Source organism: Falco cherrug, chromosome 4 (genome assembly GCF_023634085.1).
Source record: "Falco cherrug isolate bFalChe1 chromosome 4, bFalChe1.pri, whole genome shotgun sequence".
NCBI lineage: Eukaryota > Metazoa > Chordata > Aves > Falconiformes > Falconidae > Falco > Falco cherrug.
In genome coordinates, this window is record NC_073700.1 from 644,853 (window position 1) to 663,568 (window position 18,716).

The window sequence follows — 18,716 nt, forward strand, 5'->3', positions numbered from 1 at the left end:
GGTTTCCCTTAATGACAAATTCATGTCAGAATTACACCAGGGATAAGATCCTTTTCTGTAAAACTAGGAATATTCAGCAGAGCAAAGTCAGCCCTGAAGGAAAGTAATTCCCATCACACTCAATGGGAAGCAAGCCTGGATTTAGCCTGTTATGTTTTACAAGTTCCTAGGCAGGGCAGTTTCAGTAAGAGCAGCACTTCTCCGACGGCCACAACTGGAAAAGCTGCAGCATATCTTCTAGATCAAGGCAATCACATGATGGAGTTGCGCAGACTGCCAGGCTGGAGTCCAAGAAACTCAAGTCCTGGCTGAGCTCTGCCACTGATTTTTGGTTGACCAGCTCTTCCTTTGTCCTTCCGTCTAGCATAATTGTATCATAGGTTTTTGAGAAATACCAAGTCTCCGATTACATGTTTGGACAATCTAATGCTGCAGTACCCAGTATTATTTCAAGTTTCTATTGTCACTGTAGTTGCACAGGGGTGCGTTAGAGCAAATGCCTTTTCTGCCTAGATAGAGTGTTCTCTTAAAATAGCTATTTTTAAATTAAAAACTGACATTGCATTCATTTTGCAACTCAAATCTGATCTGCTGCAAAGTGCAGTTACACTGCACTGAGGAAATAATGGCATTCAGGAGAAAACCCAGCAAGGTCTGAGCAAGAGGAGGCAAAGGGTGAGAGCAGTTACTGGTCACAAGGGGAAGCCTTTTTGCAAACCTGGGTTGATTTGTCAGGCTGGGAGCAGCTCTGACTGAATACTTCCCTCTGCTGGGGCAGGCTGCTTACATGGGGTCTGGTCTTTTCTATATTTAATTTATTCAAATGATGATTTGTAAGAATGCAAGACCCAGCTCTGTGTAGGGCTGACCTGTGGGCCATCTCGCCCAACAACCTGTCTCCAGCTGTGACCGCTACCACAGCTGATTAAAAGGAAATTGCAAGGACTAAGCCAGCCACCAATGGTTTGCAATAAAATTTCCTTTTTTGTTGAGTCCCATCTTTAATGAATATTCGCTAAGTTCTGAAGTTTTGTTGTATTCCCTCCCCTTTCCTTGTCCTAAAAGCCCTCTAAATTATTATGTTAAGATTAATTTTTATGTTATTATGTAAAATCCAAATTGTAGTTTACTTACTTTTCATGGTTTCCTTTTGAAGTTTAATGCCCAGGCTAACAGTGAAGCCATTAAAATTATTTTTCTTCTGTCTGGTCTACATTTTGCCTGCCAGTAGCCTTTTCCTCTAAACAATAGAATCTTTTTTTTGAGTAAAAAACCCCCAAACTAGTTCTTGCAAATATTTGGAATATATGTTTGTATACACCCATCAGTCTATGTGATGTGAATACTGAAAGACTCTAATCTAATTTTATTCCTAGGCCCACTTTGTCATTTTTCTTTAAACTTCTTTTTTGATGTATAGCGGAGGAGATGATGGATGTCTGATTGATGTTGCAGGATTATGCCTGCTCCTGAGGACCACTCGCCTTACTTGTTTGTGCGGTGTGTAGCAGAAGTCACACGATCCTTGTGTTTCTCAAGAAGCGTAAGTGGGAGATCAAAATGGGGTTCACATGAGGCAGCATTAGCCTCCAGATAAAACCAGGCCTCCACCCGGTCTCGTTCCCTGACACTCTGGCACCTGTGATTATAAAAAAAAAATAAATAGGCAGGACTGGGTGTGGACAGAATGTAGACATGTCTCAAAAGAAATTAGTCTGAGTCTGAACGTGTTATCAACACACTTAGCAGCAGCATAGCCCTCTTTTTGCTATCATGCCGTTAGGCAGCACTGGACGACTGGGGTCCCTCATACTCCTGCTTAACAATTCAGTGCTAGGTTGCTGTGAACAGAAAAAGGCAAAAGGATGAATGTTTCTGCCCAAGGACAGGAGAGAACTCTTTAAATAATACCTTATTTTTACCTTTGGCTGGTTTGGTTCACAAGGCGCTGCGTAGTCTGGTGATTTTTCCTTTCATTTTCTCCTGTGAATGGCAGGCGGGGTTTGCTGAAAGTAGGACATTAGTGTTGTGATAATGCTGCTAGGAACTGAAGATGTTACTTGGCATCCAAAGTTGCTCTGGCACATCAGATCTGTACTGGGTATTGCTTTACCTCATGCTCCAGACCTTTGGACTGCTGATGAGTTCAGGGCTGGGGAGGAGGACCGTGTGTTCCTGGGAGGACTGCAGGTGCGGCACAGGCATCAGGGAGGGACAGGCAGGGACTGTGGTAACTGGCCTTTACCTGGTTTGAACACAAGAACATGATTCAGCAGAGCAGAAGAGCCATACGTACAGTATCCAGTTAATTTCAATTTTAATTTTCTCAGTTTCATAGGTAGCAGGTAAGACTGCCAATGGATTTTGGACTAAAAATGCCATGTAATAGGTTGGTGCTGGAAACATCTGACCATGTCTGTCGTAAGAGAATTAAATACATTCTGCTGATTCATTTCATTTCTTGCTGGTTCATCTGGCTTGGGCTAAGGGAAGTTGTGCACTTGAGAGGATCTGGGGAAAGGAATAAGATTTCAGTAAGTTTGAAAGGATAGGAACATGTGCATGTTAACAGGTTATTTTTCCCTTGCATGTGTTGCTGTTTCAGAAGGCTGATGGTTTAAGACAGAAAATGATACCGTATGTGCCTGACAAACTGTGGGGTATTTCTGCTGTGGCAGTGAGCCATGGTAGTGTGGCTTCCATCATGGGCTGGGATTTCTGTTCCGATCCTATCAGTCCACTTTTCAGACTCTCAGTGAGGGCTCCACGTCCATGTTTCTGTCTGCAGTCAGAAACTGCAAAGCAAGAGAGAATCCAGCCAAACTGTTGTGCCTTGGCTCAGCAAACTATACAGGTGTCGCTGCATGAGGTGTTGCAGCTGGGCTTCAGCGATTATAAAGGTCAGTCTGCGTTCCCAAGTCAGTCTGCTCCTGTTTCCAGAGATGTGGAACTCTGTTGTAAAAATCAGTTCAGTCTGCACAGAGGTTTGGTGCAGGAGTTTTCAGAACATGAACCTGTTTGCTTTAACAAAATGTGCTGAAGATGCCGGAGTGGGAGTTGTTAAGATAACAACTGCTGCAGTAAAACCATGTGTGTCTGCAGTTGTGTATCGGCTTGACTCATGCCAGTCGTTTCTGCCTTCAACCTGCGGAAAGGGAGCAGTGGGGTTTCATGTGTGTAGCTGGGGGAAGAGTTTAGCCCAGCTAAGAAATTAAGAAATTACTTAATAATGTGTCAGAAATGCTGCATCTTTTTCAGTATTTCCCAGGGGTTTCAAAGTTCTCTTTTAAAGGTGGATGCAGCCTTTCCTTCCCTTTGTTGTCATTTTTCCCCTTTGATTGCATTTTTTTTTTTCCACCCTGTCTAGCTCCCTTTCCACATTTCCTGTAAAACCAAGAGGGATGTGATTGTTTTTGTTTAACAACTTAAACTTGAGCAGATTATTCTGTTGCCGACATTTCCTGGTTGGGGTGCAATGGAAATCTGCCCACAGACTTGTGTTGGCGAGGTTGTGGGAACAATGTCTGCTAGCAAATGCCAGGACAGCCCATGCTTTAGGAATAGTTTAAAGCAGTACTTTGAAGTTTGAAGCCAGTGGATTCAGAAAGAGAGAATGATGGAGAAGAACTAGTTGGCTTCTGTTTTTTTTCTGAGCATGTTTCACCACTGACAGCAGCTGAGACATGTGGGCCTTGCTCGCAGCAGGACAGGGGGCTGTGGCGGGAGCTCCTCTCCTGGGCCGCGAGTGCGGAGGGGCCGCAGTGGGATCACACCAGCAGTGGGGTTGCCTCAGCGTGTTCCCTGCGTTTCACAGGGGCAGGACGGACGAGGTGGCCTCTGCACCCTCTGACACCACAGGGCAGACCCAGTTCCCCGGTGGTTTCCCCGCCTGCTGTGTCTCATGCATGGTGAGAAGGGGAAAAGGCGCTGGGCCAGAATGCAAGTACAGGCAGACTGAGGCCCAGCAGCAGCAGAACGTGGGGGGAAAAGCTGATGCCATGGGTCTCCCACCCAAAACATTGCCTGCCTTTGAGGTCTTGGCTTTCAACACTTGCCATGAGCAGAATTTTAATTTGGGGCCAACTTGCAGCCTGCTGTAAACAAGTTGCCAGAATTCGAGTTATGTTCCATCTCCTTTCCCCTAGATTGTAATGGTTTTCTACGGCACACAGAAGCAATCCAAAAATCAGTCCTGTGTTTTTCTATGTCATTAGTAAGGTCTGAAGGGGACATTCTTTAACTTGGGACTTAGGGTCTGCTCATTGGTGTGTGTAGAAATCAGGCCCACACTGATGGTGGTTTCGGTGTTGATTCTCCCAGTATCGGAAAGGCTTTACTTTTCGTTTAAGGGTTTTGTGTCTTGTTTGAAAAAAATGGTCAAGAGTTTGCCCGCTTTTCTTGAGGAGGATTTCTGTGAATAGGAAATCAATTCATCCATTTGGATTTTACCAAAGACTTCTACATTGAGTGGCTTAAAAATATATTTAAAATGTTTATTTAAAATCCAAGTCAAATGATTTTTAACAAACTGTCTCAAGATAGAAGAAACCGACTTTTTTGGAGTAACTGTGTTGTTTATTTTTGTATTGCAGTAGCACCTAGAGAACCCTATTGTGCTAGATGCGGAACAAACATACAACAGAGATGGTCCCTGCCCATATGAGCTTACAGCCTTCAGCTTAGCCTCTGCATCGTCCTGCTGGGGGATTAACCAGGCATTCATTCCTGTTACATGGGCTTTCTTGGGCCAATGAGGTCAAACCTGCAAGCTTGATTTCCTCATTACCCCCAACAGAGAAAAGATCAGGTGGGAGGCAAGTTTCAGAGCGCTGAACAACTTGCCCTTTCCCGCTGTACTTTTCTCAAACTGATTTTTCACACGCTGTAGATACCAAGCCTGTGGCTGAGCCATGTGGGCTTCCTGAGATCACTGCTGCCCCTTGAAGAGCTGTGGTTTCCTTGTTCCCAGTGTCCTCAGGCAGATAGAGGTGTTTGGATAAAAGGAAGCCTTTTCAGTGGTTTATGGTTTATATTATTTAAAAAAAGAAATAAAAAGCTTTCTTTTTTGTTTTGCCTTTTAAGTTTTCATTCTCATTCAGTACCTTCCCACAGTTGCTGCCATATGGGGCAAGAGGGAAGGATATAATAAAAAGCAAACCTGACATCACACATGCACTGTCAATCATCAAAGTATCAAAACCAAAGCTTGCAAGAGCACAAACTTGTATAAATGTGGAGGGGGAAAAAAAAAAAAAAAAAAAGACACTGACTAAGCACATCAGGCCATCTTGTCCCTTTGGACAGCTTTAAGATAGGGTGGAAGAAACTCCACCCATGTTTTGAGCTTGCCTCTTAGGTCACCATCCCATCCTTTTCCACCTCTGCTCCCAACCCTCAGGTATAGCTGGGATTTGTCTATTCTAATTTACAGAGCCTTAGAGAGACAGTCCCAGGGAGAAATGAATGAGGAATCCTTAACATTGGTTCATGCATCATCAAATTACAGGGTCTTGGGGGCAAAAGAATCCAAAAGATAATTTCTCTAGACCTGCCTGTTCCTTTCTTCACTCTCACTTGATGGCGTGGACTGGCTCCTACAGGCTGGGAAGGTGGTGGGATCAAGCAAATGAAGAGGAAGGGGCAACTTCTCCTTCTATGCTTGGTTTTGGGTAGATCACATCTGCTGTTTGTCCCTCCTATCTGCAAAAGAGCAACGGAGAGCCGTTGTGCTTCGTTTGCAGGGGAGTGAAAGGGATGGGGTGTGAGAAGTAAACCCAGAGTGAAAAATCTGATTAAGGATAACAAACATGCAAGTCAGAGAAAGGGAGAGGAGAGGTCTCCCTCCTTGGCAAGCAGAAAACTCGAATTGTGGTTTCCAGTGTGTGCTAGAACCTAGCTGTGACTGAAGCCGCATGGCTTGTGAATAATGCTGGCAGAAGCAGAGCAACTGGCAGTCTGGCATTATGTTAGCAGAGGGGAAGGACAGCTCTTTCCTACTGAGGTGCTTCTAACTTTTTACCTCCCAGAAATAAATAAATAAATATCCTGAAGGCGTGTGTGCCACTGGTGCAGCTCAGCAGAGCTGTCTCTGAACCCCTCGTCAAGGAGTCCCTGTTCTTGCCCCACGTCTCACAAGGACAGTGTCAGGGAACAGCACTTTCCAAACACAAGCCAAATGCAGAGTGCTCTGAAACCAAATCTCTCTGCCTGCAAATAAGAAAGTTTGTTTTCTGATTACTTGTTTCTAAATGTCTTGTCACAAACTTTCTTTGGAGATGGTGAAGATGAAAAAAAATGGGATGAGTGCTCCCTGGCCCAAGCTCAGTATCCAGAGTCTCTGCTCAGAGGTCTCAAGGAAGAAGGGCTTCCTTGAAGAAGTCTCCTGTCCACAACCTATGATGCAGCATGCATCTCTGGGAGCTACCACTGTGCTTTGAGGTTACAATACCAAGCCCCCTGTAGCCAAAGAAGAAAAAACAAAAAAACAAAAAAAATCTTTACCTCTGTAGAGGTGGGTCTAAGATACAGTCTCAGCGGAGTACTACATATCCCAGAAGTCTGGAGGAGTTTGGATGTGGACTCCCATGACCTGTTACAGAGACAGACTCAAACAGGTACTATTTGGATGTGAATCCAAAACCAAATTCCCACAGATTTTTGGCTGCCACTTGGCTGGGGGCATTTATTCTATTTCTAATGTCACAAAAGAAAAAGAAACAAAAACCCATAAAGTAAAAGGTGCTTTTAAAATACCATGAGGAGAGAAACTGCCATGGAAATAAATAGCAAAAATAACAACGTTAACATTCCCGGTGTCACAGCAACTCTGAAATTCAAGTAGTGTGCACATGCCTACAGCACGTTCTCATAGCCACTGTCGGCGCAGCCTGAGGTTCAGAGCTCAGATTGTGTCCCGTTGCTCACTGAAACAACCAACTCCTCCCTGGTGCTGGAATGGATTTAGAGAGAAGGGGAGAGGAAAGATGGATGCAGTCTCTGCTGATAATCAGGTCTTTACTGTGCCCACCTGATGCCGCGCTGTAGCGGGACAAAGACACAAAGTTCTCTTATTTCTGTCCGTGTCTGTCATGCCTGAGATATAACGGCCCTGCTTCAGAGCTGGAAAGGGTATTGCTTCAAATAGTCCCCCATCCGCCTGGGCAGAGGGAGCTGGTCCACGTCGGCTGTAGACTTGTTAATCCGCAGCCGGCACAGGTGCTGTAGGCTGGGGATGTTGTCTTTGCGGCTGAGTGGCCGGATGAGTTTCAAGTGTACTGCAGCTGCTGCCATCTCTTTTTGCATGGGAGGTAGAGGAGACGGAGGCGGGTAAGGAGCCTCATTCTTGCTTTCCATTGTGCAGGACATGACGTAATGCTGGATAAGGCTGACCACATCTGGGAAGGCCAGGATGCGAGGTTTGGACAGGTAGTTTGAGTCCAGCCGGAACTTGCTGTCAGTGTATTCGATGCGCACGTTGGTGGGACCTCGATTTGTCTTGACAGAGAGTGTGAAGAGGTAGCTGGGGTGGGTACTGTCCCGTACCAGGAAGGTGCCTTCAGGCATCTTCTGGAGATGCTGCTTGGCCTCACTGGCGGTAATGGATCCCCAGTACCAACCTGGAAAAGCATCCAAGAAAGAATTTGTTAGGGAAGGAACATATTAAAGGACTGGCAATATATTTAGGGGAGCCCTGAAGCCTACTGAGTTCAAGGACCTGGGGAGCAACCTGGCCCAGACTCGGTAAAACCTTCAGGAATGAAGAGCATGTCAAGTTCTAAGGGTTTCCTACCTATGTTTGTCATTGCTGTGCTGGGGCTTGGGATGAGAATGATTACTTTTGCAGCTATTGCAGTTCACAGGGAAGAGGGGCCTTTTTTGCAATTCTTTCTCCTGATTCAGTTACAAAAGACAAACCTTCTGCTTACACTACTTGTAAGCATGAATTACTTCATGACACGAGTTTGTAGAGACTGCAGATAAGACAAGCTGCACCCACAAGAGTCAGCCATGGCTGTGACAGAACCAGGTTCCCATCTGAAGCGGGATCAGGAGATTCTCCTTAGCGCTCAGATTGCAGAGTTGGCTCCCTGCTCACTGGAGCCTTCTGACCCCGTGACTTTGTGAGTAGAGCCGTACCAGATTCTCGCAGATAGGAGAAGGTTTTTGCAATGCAGAGAAGGTCTTCTTCAGGGTCTCGTGTCTGAGGTGGGTTGCTGTCTGGAACTGGTGCTGTAAAGGCTGGTGTGGACTCCTCCTGGAAGGTCATAACTGGGAGAGGCTGCATGATGGGCTCTGACAATTCCACTGCAATGCCCCTGAGTGACACTCTCCTGATCTTCTCCTCTGCCAGCAAAGGATGAGGTCTGAAATGAAGGGCACATTCTGCTATTTTTCCTTGCCTTGAAATAGGTTGCAGTGTCTTTTCAGTGCATGCTACATTGTACTACAACATGTTATGTTTTACAAACAGATCCTCAATACGATTATGTTTCAGAGAGGGGCAAGGGGGGAAAAATTACACCACTAAAGATGGGCGCTTAGAAACAGGGAGAGAGAGCTGGCCTCTTTCACCTTGTAAAAGGTGGTTTATCTTGCAATTTAAGTTGATTTGAAACCTGATATATTTAGATGTTGCCTTTTAATGTGTAGTTGCAGAGGCAGGAAGGTTCATAGCAGCATTACAGCTTCATTTACATCATTAAAACATTGGAACATTTCTTTTTCTGCCAGTGAGATTGTTAGTCATTCACTGTAATATAATTAGAAGCAGAATTGGGAATAGCTTGGGTTTTGTCCCACCCGCTTTCTGCTCAAGGTTGACCTGATCCTAAATGTGTCTGTTAGAACTCAGGGTGAGCTGATCTTGTAGTAGAATAATGGGAATTCTTGTTTCAACCAAGCCTGTGCACTACACAGACCCTAGCGTCTGACAGCACAGCAGAGATCTCCATGCAGCTGTAATCCCACAGGGATTACAGCAGTAAGTGGTTCTGCCATGACTGGACTGCTGTGAACATTAATCCCTCTGTGGCCTGAAGAGCGTGTTAGTGTAGCCATTCAGCATCTAAGTGCAGTTTCACAGAGCCTGGAGCCCTCGTGGGCCATGGGTGCTCCTTCTTTGCAGCATGGAGATTCCTAAAGGAAGGCAGAGCTCTAGGGGAAAGGTGGATGTTGGGGGCCAGAGAAGTCTTAACTCCTAGGCAAGCTCCTGAGCAAAACCATCAGTTTCTGTCTTTTCTTCTAGGCTCTTCGCCTCTGTGTGCCCTGTGCTGCTGCATGTCCTGTGTTGTGTCCCCCACATGCACTCGCTTGAGACATTCCTTCGGACAGTTAACATAAAAGGTGTCTTTGTTTCCAGAGAAATACAACACAGTCCTCAACATGAGAGTGTCACAGCACTGCTGGAGCTGCTGGTGATGGTGAAGGCAGCAGCCACCGCCTCCCACATCACTGAGGGGAGAAGCGGAAGAAGACTGAAGTCATGAGCACTTCCCTCCTGATCTTCCTCCTTCTCTGTGTTTTACGTGAACAGTGACACTTCAGGCATGCACATAAATTTGTTGTAAACTGATCTGCACCTGGTGATAGCTGCACTCCACCTTCTCAAACTGCTGAGTTTCAAGTATGGGACAAGCAGCAGGAAGGAAGGATTTGGGGGGAAGTAGATTAGAGATAAACTGAAAACAGCTTCACAATGCTTTGTGAGCGAGAGCCATGCCCAGTTCCATGACTCTGCATTTCTAAGAAGACCATATAGGTTTGGAGTAAGGTTTTTGTAAAAGCACCAGTAAAACTGAATCTACAGAGACACTTCTTGGCCATGCAATATATGGCAAAACCTCACTTTTTTTGGTATTTTCTAGAAAAGAACGTTCTTCCTTTTTCCATACTTCAAATCACATTTCAGAAGCAGGATATCTACTTGGCATTCATGGTATTGGATCCTCATTTCTTAATTTCTATTAATAGGTCGGAAGGCAAACCTAATAAAAGTGATTGCCAGCCCTTATCTTCACCAAGCACCCTTGATCACAGGGACTGCATTTTCAGTGGCTTTCACTGAGGATGTGAATGTACTGTTATACCTGGAGATCACTGGAGAGGAAACCTCTGAGTTCTTTTTTAAGTGCTACTTGAGCTACACCTGTAGGTGTTGAGGGCTGCATTTTTAAAGATATTTAGGTGTCCTAATGTCATGGTCCTCACAAATGTCTAGCTACCTGCCTTCTTGGGGGAAGGAGATTCCTGATCCATTTCCCCCCTTTTTGAGCAAGAAGGATTATAAAGTAGATCCTTCCCTGTACTGAACCTAATATAATAGCTCATGCTGTGCAAAGAGGGTGTTACACGGGACTGTTGGCAGAGCATTCACTCTCAGGTGCATTCTTATACCCACTGTTCACTGAGCCGAAAATGTCTGTGACCAATGTTAAGTCAAGTCAGTCCTGCACCGCTCACTACCCACTTACTCCTCAGAATTTGAATACTGTAATCCAAATTCCAAGTCTCTTTGAACTTCTTTTCTCCTGGAAAATTTTTCTGGAAAACCCTTTGGGAAAGGTTTTTAAAACAAAGAAAACTTGTTTTGTTCCTTGCATGGAAATACTTTTTTTTTTTTTCATTTTATATACCTGCTTTGGAGAGGAAATTAGGAATTGGCTACAAGACTGGGAAGGAAGGGAGAAATAGCAAAGCTGTTACACAGGGAAATGTACTCCTGATTCATTGCAGAGTTGTTCAAGGGCTGTACCAGTTCATAGTTCAGCCTTCCAAAAGGTATGACTGTGTGAATTTGTCAGTAGGTTTCTGTTATTGAGCCACCGTGGATTTCTCTGAAGCAGAGCCCATGTGCTCGAGATGAGGTTTGCCACTGTGCTTGCTCTCTGCTGCCTGACACTTTCTGGCACCTTGAAGCCAAAGGAGACCAGACCCCATGCAGTCACTGTGGAGATTTTTCCACTGCAGCCAGAGCGGGGCCATGCTTACACTTCTCCTCGTTTTCTTCTATATACCTGCCTTATGCCCCTCTCTCACCCTACTGCAGCTGAAGGAGTACAGTGGAACAGAGGAGGGGGTTAGAATTTCTCATAGACCCACTGGTGTCCTGAACAACTTTGTACATAGGTTGAAGAAAGAAGAGACACTGCTGTGCCCAAACAAAGAAGCTCCAAGCACAGGGACAGGACAGCAGAGGTATCGGCAAGTAATGGCAGACTAAAACTTTTTATGCAAGTTCCATTTGCAAGAGGGATTAAAAGAGTTTGCTGGGGTGAGAACATGTTGGAAAAGGTATGCTGACATGAAAAAGTCAGCCCTTTAATGGGGCAAAGTAAGTATTCGAAAATTAGTGCTTGTAAGACAGAAAGTAGAGACATGGTGGAGGATCAGGACTGAACAGAGTAAAGCATTAGTACCACAGCTGCCATGAGGAAGAAGACAAATATATAAAATATGGGATGTCCAGCTGGCAGTCTGTGTGAAGTCTTGAGACAAACAGCAAATGAACTTCCCTGTGCCTTGGCAAGCAGCGTTTCAGAAAGCCTTGGAAAGCCAAGAAAGTTCAAGAGAATCAGATGTCTGATATCATTTAGTGTTAGCTTTGCAGTTACTTTGCTGATAAGCTAAACTTTGTAACACAGTACAAATAGCACAAGGAAAAGTGTCAAGCTGCTCTCCCTTCCATCAGCCACATCCCGTGACTCCCACGGGAGCTTGGTCTGAATAGGAGGGAAAGTATGGAGGCCAGGATATACAAAATCCTACAGGATAACGAAAACTGAGCAATAAATGATCACAGAAAAAGGTATTAAGAGACAGTCATTTACACATCTGGCTACGTAACAGGTTATTAATGGTGAAGGGAAGCAGTAAAGCTTCAGATAAAGGTTTCACAAAACCCAAGTTGAAAAATTAATTCCCTTTTGCTGTGGCTACAGGAACTGCAGCGGTAGACTAAAGATGAGAGTGAAAAGAAACCTACTTGAGTAGTAGGAAAGTATTAGTAAGCATGAGCTCTGCTTGTCTGTGGAACAGATTTTGGGGAAAAATGGCAGAAAAATCCCCGTGCTTTGGTCATTTAAAGCAGACAAGGCACATGTGCCTCTCAGGAAAATCCGCTGAGCACGGGAGGGACAGGTAACACTGACATGGCTCAGGCTGAAACAAATGCTGACAATTTCCAGATACGTAGCCTGTGTGAAAGCGCTGGATGATTCCCGCAGACCAGGTATCTACACGTGCTGGTGACCTGAGCCCATCACAGAGACGCTGAAGAGCCGACACATGGGTACGAGGCACCGGTGCCGGAGAAGGGGCTCGGACATTGCCTGTTCTGGACAGCGGTGGTAGCCGCATTCTACAGAACGCAAGCCTGCCTGCCTGGACATGCATTTAATCTTACCCGTAACAGCAACAGGAAAAAATTAAATTATGTGGTTAGCATAACTGCTTACTTAGAAATAGACCAAGCCATGTGAGCCCGGGGAGGTTTGTTCCCAGCGGACCCGGGCGGGGGGCCCTGCGGGGGGCCCGGCTCGCACCGCTCGCTCCCGCTGCTGCTCGGCTTCGCTCCCCCAGCGGCTTTGGCTACCGCCCCGGTTCTCAGCGGTAGGAAGCGCGGAAATCGGGAACACTTTATGGCCCCATGGTTTGGGCTGTGGCACCTAAAAGGTACAGCCGGGACCCCCGCGCTCGGGCAGCCCCTGGCCGCGTCCACCGCGGTCACAGCCGGCTGGGCACAGCGGCTGGTGTCCCTGATCACCGGCAGCGGGCACACAGTAACAGAAGACTGCAAAGGCTCTTACCCCTGAACGCAGAGGATCATGTCACTCCTGGACCAAGGGAAAAGCATGAAGTCTTGAAGAAGGTGGGAAACGCTCACTCCTCTGCTCCTCGGCTCCTTCGGCTTCGCTTCCCGGCAGGAACGTGCTGGGCCCGGCCTGGGGTGGGGGCTGGGGCCGGGGGGCCGCGGGCCTGGCGGGGTTCGGGTTCGGCCTCGGCAGCGCCGCAGTTCGGCCGGCGGCTTCGGCCGGGGAACGCGCACCCGCGGCGCCGGGAGCAGCGCGTCCGCCGGCGGCTCGTCAGGAAGCGACAACAACAAAAGTTTTTAAAATCACCACAGAAAAGGGAAATGACATCTATTTAAAGAGGAACTACTCTGCCTTCAGAGCAGCCTCTTAGAAAAAAATATTCGGAGCGCTCTGAAATAGTAATAAATAAATAGCAATAAATAATATCTCCCCGAAGGCTCAGGGGAGGGGAGCCGGCAGAGCAGCAACCTGCTCTTTCACTGACTCCAGAAGTAATGAAGCTCGGCGGGGAAAAAAAAAAACCACACCACCAGACCTACTAAGTAATCTTTTGTGTGCCCCTTTTAATCTGTTCCAGGAAGTGAGGGATTCCTGGAATCGCATTGTATTCACATCACTCTTCCGATATCAGCCACGCGGGGGGAAAGGGGAAAAAAAAAAAAAAAGAAAAAAAAAAAAAAGAGGAGGCACGGTATAAATAGCTGTGTCCATAACGGCCGCGTTGATGTCAGCACGGCTCGGCGGGGGAGGGGTGCGGCGGGAGCGGCGCGCGGAGCGGAGCGGCGCGCGGGGCGGGGCGGGGCGCTGCCGGCCGCGCGTGTTCGCGGAAACGCCTTTGATCCATTTCCAAGAACTTTCCAGGAACGCGGGGCCGCCGCGGCGCGCGCTGCCAATGGGCGCCGCCGCCCGCCCCCCGCCCGCCAATGGGCGCCGCCGCCCGCCCCCCGCCCGCCGCATGCGCGGGGCCGCCCAGTGCGGGCCGTCCCCCGCGTCTGCCCGGCGCATTTGTAGCCTCCATGCATTTATTTGTACTTTTACCCCCAAATTTAATTTCAAATTTCTGTATTTTGTAACACGTAATTTGCATTTTTACATTTCGTTCCGTTTCGGTTTGGCGCCCTTCTCGCGTTTCTGCGCTCCCCCGAGCCGGGGGGCCGCGGGAGCGCTTGTGCCGCTGGCGGCTGGCCGGGGGGCCGCGGCTACCGGGCGTTCCCCTGGGATGCGACACGGGCGAGGGAGCAGCGGCCCGAGCCGGCGCAGCCCCTCCCCGCCGCAGCGGCAGCCCCCCGGGGCACACTGCGCTGCGGACCGCTCGTCCGGGCAGCGCAGTCCGCAGCGCAGGCACGGCGGGCACACGGCGCGGGTGGTCCCCCGTGCCTTGGCCACCTGGGAATCCCCTGGGAATTTGGATTTCAGCTCGGCTGAGGCTCCTGGAAAAGGTTACACCACCACCGTGTCGTCCTGCGCTTGTAGATCACTGTCAGGTTAAATGTGGGTGACCCAGGAGGAAATACTTAGTTCCGTTTCGGGTTATTGAACCCTTTATTTTTAAACACTTTATAACAAAAGCTTGATTGTTCTTTTCCTGCTTCGGGTTGCCACCTCTGCAGGTATCAGAGATAACAGCAAACGTGAGAAGGGGCTGTGTGCCATCTCCATTGAAGCAGACTGAGTATTTAAAACCACTTGTAATCACGGTGCTGTTGAGAACCAAAGCGGATGGGACCAGGAGCAGGGGGTGGGGGGTAATGATAAGGATAGGGTTAGAAGGTTGTTCTCACAGGCAGGGCATGAGCCTGACAGCAGGAAGCCTGTGCTCAGCTCATGACTCAGTCTTTAACTCCCTGCTGTTTGATTGAGCAGCTGCTTAGCCTTCTGCAGGCTTAACATTCGTTTTCTTGACCACTGCAGGGCCAGTGCAGTAATGAGTGCCACTAATAACGCTGAGCTATTCAAAGTGAGAGGTGCTGAGGGCCATCTAAGTACCCAAGAGGGATGTGAATGTTGTCACACATGCACCCCTTGACCAGTTTGCTTCTAAGCCTAAGACGGACTTCAGCTCACGCTTCCATCCGACTGTGTGTAAATTCACAGGAGAGGTGAGGGATGGCAGAGGAGTGTCAAGGCTCACCCTTCCTGCGGACAGCAAGCACAGCAGTCACAAGCTCCCTGGAAGGCTTACCTTGGCAGTTGTGGCTCGGGGTTGCAGGGGGACGCCTGTACGCATGTGCTCCTTTGTATCCAAATTCGCCATTACTAAACCTTGCGTTAGTGGTGCAGCAGCACGGCGGGTGTGAGCAGGGCTTGAGTAGAGCGTCGGAAGTGGCGGCTGCCTCCTGCGAGCTGCAGTTGCCCTGCACGTTCAGAAGGTATTTCATCTTCAGCCTTGGAGAGGACAGCTGTAGCGTGCCAGAAGGTAGGAGTGCTGCAGCAGCGCTGCCATTGAGAAGCTAGTTTGACGTGTTTTTTTACTTAGAACTGGGCTCCACCTAGTGATCATCTTCTGGAAAAGTCTTTGTGTGCAAGCTCTGTGCCCTTGGTTGAGTAGCCATTTGTGTCTCTGGAGCAGGAAAGCTTGCTAAGGACTGTGCAGTGGAAACATGCAGAGGCAGGCTGCAGCCGGCAGCTCTGTATTCCTGCCCTGTGGAAGCAGCAGAGGTGTCCGCACCAGTGTGGACGCGCTGTTGTCCAGCGTGCATTGCGTTCTCATGCAGTGGTTTTCCACCTGCAATCACTAGGTCTGTGCCGCTCTTCTTGTGAGCCCTGCAGGACCTTGAAAGATGAAAATTAAACTGAAGTAGCTGATGCATATGAGTATTAATGAAAGGAGCTTTCATTTTCATTGGAAACTTTTTTAGCAGCCCCCTCAAAATTTTTATTCAGGCTAATCCTGTGCCATTTTATCTACAAAATTAGGGATTGGTTTTGTCAGCAGTGTCCAGTACTACTTCATCACTCTTCCTGAACGTTTTGCCCGTCACTGGCATTCCCCATGCACATGGCAATGCCCTAGGCAGGAAACAGAACAGTGTGCCCGATAGCCAGTGCCCCAGGCCTCATGCAGTTGGTTACCTGTACACAGTCAATATAAAATGCTGCCATTCCAACAAATTATTTGTTTAAACCCAATTTATAGTGATACAAATGGTCCTCAGGGTTCAGTGTTGAGGAATTAGGACATTGCAGAGGCAGTAGCACAAAATATTGTTGAGCATTACCATTGAGTGATAGGCTTTAGTTATGAAAGGTATCAAAGAAAGCTCACAATGAAGTCAGGAGGTTAGAAAATCCAGAAATCGTGAGCCAGTTAGTCCCTTCGGAAAGTTCACCAAGACAACAGCACCATCTACTGATAAACGTGTGTTTGAGGAGACGGGCGGGCAGGGTCCCCTTTCCACCCAGGGCAGGTTACACTGCTCCAGCTGCACAGCTGGACATCTCCATAATCTTGTAGAGTTGGCGTCAATGAAAAATGACATCCGAAATCGTAACTCCTGCGAGAGGTCTCTGTGCCTGGAGGCTAGGTTTACCTTCGCTATGAACTTGTATAGGAAAGACTGAAAGAAAGCTGCCCCTCAGGCTGCTGTGTGGCCGTAAGGCCATCTCTGACCTCCACCTTGTGTTGTAAGGTAAGGAATATCATGCGACTGAACAGACATTAACAGTAATAAGCATCTATTCCTCGTTTAGATGGGCCACCTCATTATTTGAGCAGGGCACACCAGTTTATGTAATCAACATGACACAGGAGGGTAATGGACTCACTGTCGTGGTTTTGATTTGCCAACTTGGTGTGGAGCAATGGAGGGGCCTCCAGGGTGTGGGTGAGCAGTGCCATGGATGCAGGGACACCCGTGCTAGCTCCCCGAGGAGCAGGGTGTGCAGGACAGCAACGGGCTTCATTGCTGGCTACAGAAATTGCTGGCTACCTCTGTGTTCCTTTAAGGATCTCACCATATCAGTTGCTCCTAGGCTTGCTGGCATGTAGTGACCTAGAAGATGATGGCAGTGTGGTATCTGTTAGGAACTTTTCTGCTTGTATCAGATGCTGTGTTTCTGCAAAAACTGTATTCCTGAGTGGCCTGGAAGGCCACCCCAGGACTTTCACACAATACTGCCATGCCCATTAATTGCAGGATCTCTTTCAATGAAAGAGATCAATTTCTTGTGCTCCACTGCAGCATAAAATGAAGCACCATCTTCTGTAGCCAGATTGGGAGATTTAGAATGCTTTCGATTTATGATACTTCTATGAAAAAAACTTGTCTTTTTTTTCCTCTCTGCTGAAATGGCAATGTCCAACCGGTATCTCTCTGACTTCCTCTGTAAATAAGCTGTGTCCCAGAGTTCCTGCTGCTCTAAGATCCCTGGATAGCAACCCTTAGTGGAGGAGCCAGGATGGAGCCTCCCAAAATCTTCCTGATGACCAAGACAGTGTATCTGTAATACAGTGTCTGAATGCAGGGCTATAAAAACAACTGTTCTACCCTCTTCTGTATTTCTATAGAAGAATGCCTGCTGAGTATCTGCTAACAGGGAGGAAGTAATCTTGAGGAACTAAGTCAGGTATTAGGACATGCTCTCCAGATTGTGAGAACTGGTGCTCTTGAGATTTTCCTTCACTTGCAGCTGCTTTGTAGCTAGAATTTGTAATTCCTCCTAGAAATCGTGTTATAATCCCAAGTCAGGGCAAAGGGCGTTGAGAATAAAAGAGAAGTTTTTCTAGTTTTGTGATCACAAAGCATCAGGTGAACATCATTGCCTATGAAAGAGCTCTATAAACCTGTTTTTACCTCACCCATGGAGAGAAAAGAGCTAGGCTGTTTGCTGAGGAGCTTTCCTAGTTGTGTGTTCAATTTCTGGCTTGTTGTTGGGCTTTTCTTCTTTCCCCCCCCGCTTCCCCCCCCCCTTCCCCCCCCCCCTTTTTTTTCATAAGTCTGAGACAGACACACACAGGTGAAAAAACATGTATATAGTCTCTGTTTCAGACCACTGTGCACATGACAGACTGAACTAAATATCCTACAAGAAGCTTCTTTTCTTCTTCATATCGCAGTATTGTTCCATAGAGCTGTCCTTTGTTTCTTTTAATATCACAGATGCAGTTTCTGAAGAACTTCCTGAGAGATTTAATAAGGTTGTTGCTACCACCCAATCAGACAAAGCTGTGTCCTCACTTCAACCTGACAAGATAGCAGATTTTGTCTTTGGTGACATCTGTATAATGCACCCCGGAGAGTAGATTTCTCAAAACACCAGAAAAAATATATAGCTGTTACTCAGAGGAAGCAACGTTTCCGAAAAACAAGTCACTACATTTTCAGCTGATGGTGATAATTTCTTCATTGTAGTTGATATTGTAGCAATTTCCACAAGATATTGCTTATCAAAGGACTAACCTCCATGCAAATCACTTTTGTATATAAATGAACTCAGGTCCCTGTAGCATTCAGGTCTCACTCCTCCAAAATGGGCCACCCCTCAAAGAACATTTGATGATGTCAGCTTTCCTAGCTGTCCTGATGAGAGCAAACTCAGATAATTTCATTTCATTTTTGTTAAGAAATGACAAATCAGAAAGTCTGAAATGTCTTTGATCCCAGATATTACTGTTACTGAATTGCTACAGCATGGCAAAAAGGCAGTGAAAATACCCAGTGGGATAGCCAAAATTAACCTTCTTTAGTTAAACAGTAGTGGTCTCTCTGTGATATCCAAGACATGAAAAAATCAGGAACGGTGTATCCAAACTGCCTGCTGGCTAAAATATGAAGCCTCACAGGGTTAACACACTAGCTTAGAGAAAAGGGGCTGCTGCCCCAAAGCTTATTGCAAGATTAGGGCCTTACTGTTTGGTTATTTTTTCCTATAAGCTACCATTCTAGTTTGGGGCAAGGCAGGTACAGC

General features: G+C 47.1%; 1 protein-coding gene and 1 long non-coding RNA gene across 3 annotated transcripts in view; one reads left to right on the forward strand and one right to left on the reverse strand.

The window, feature by feature from the left end:
• LOC129735920 (uncharacterized) overlaps positions 1-11,551 on the forward strand; it is a 43,671-nt gene extending 32,120 nt beyond the window's left edge. For both annotated transcript variants that reach the window (XR_008731915.1, XR_008731914.1), the window contains exon 2: positions 9,245-11,551. This is a non-coding gene — a long non-coding RNA (uncharacterized LOC129735920). The remainder of the gene's footprint in view (positions 1-9,244) is intronic.
• On the reverse strand, positions 4,480-14,090 carry CISH (cytokine inducible SH2 containing protein). Its single transcript, XM_005435554.4, has 3 exons — positions 12,804-14,090; positions 8,137-8,363; positions 4,480-7,616 (listed from the first exon to the last, which is right to left on the reverse strand). Exons 1-3 carry the CDS (start codon positions 12,848-12,850, stop codon positions 7,114-7,116), a joined length of 777 nt encoding a protein of 258 aa, XP_005435611.1. The 5' UTR covers positions 12,851-14,090; the 3' UTR covers positions 4,480-7,113.
• Positions 14,091-18,716: the final 4,626 nt, after the last annotated feature.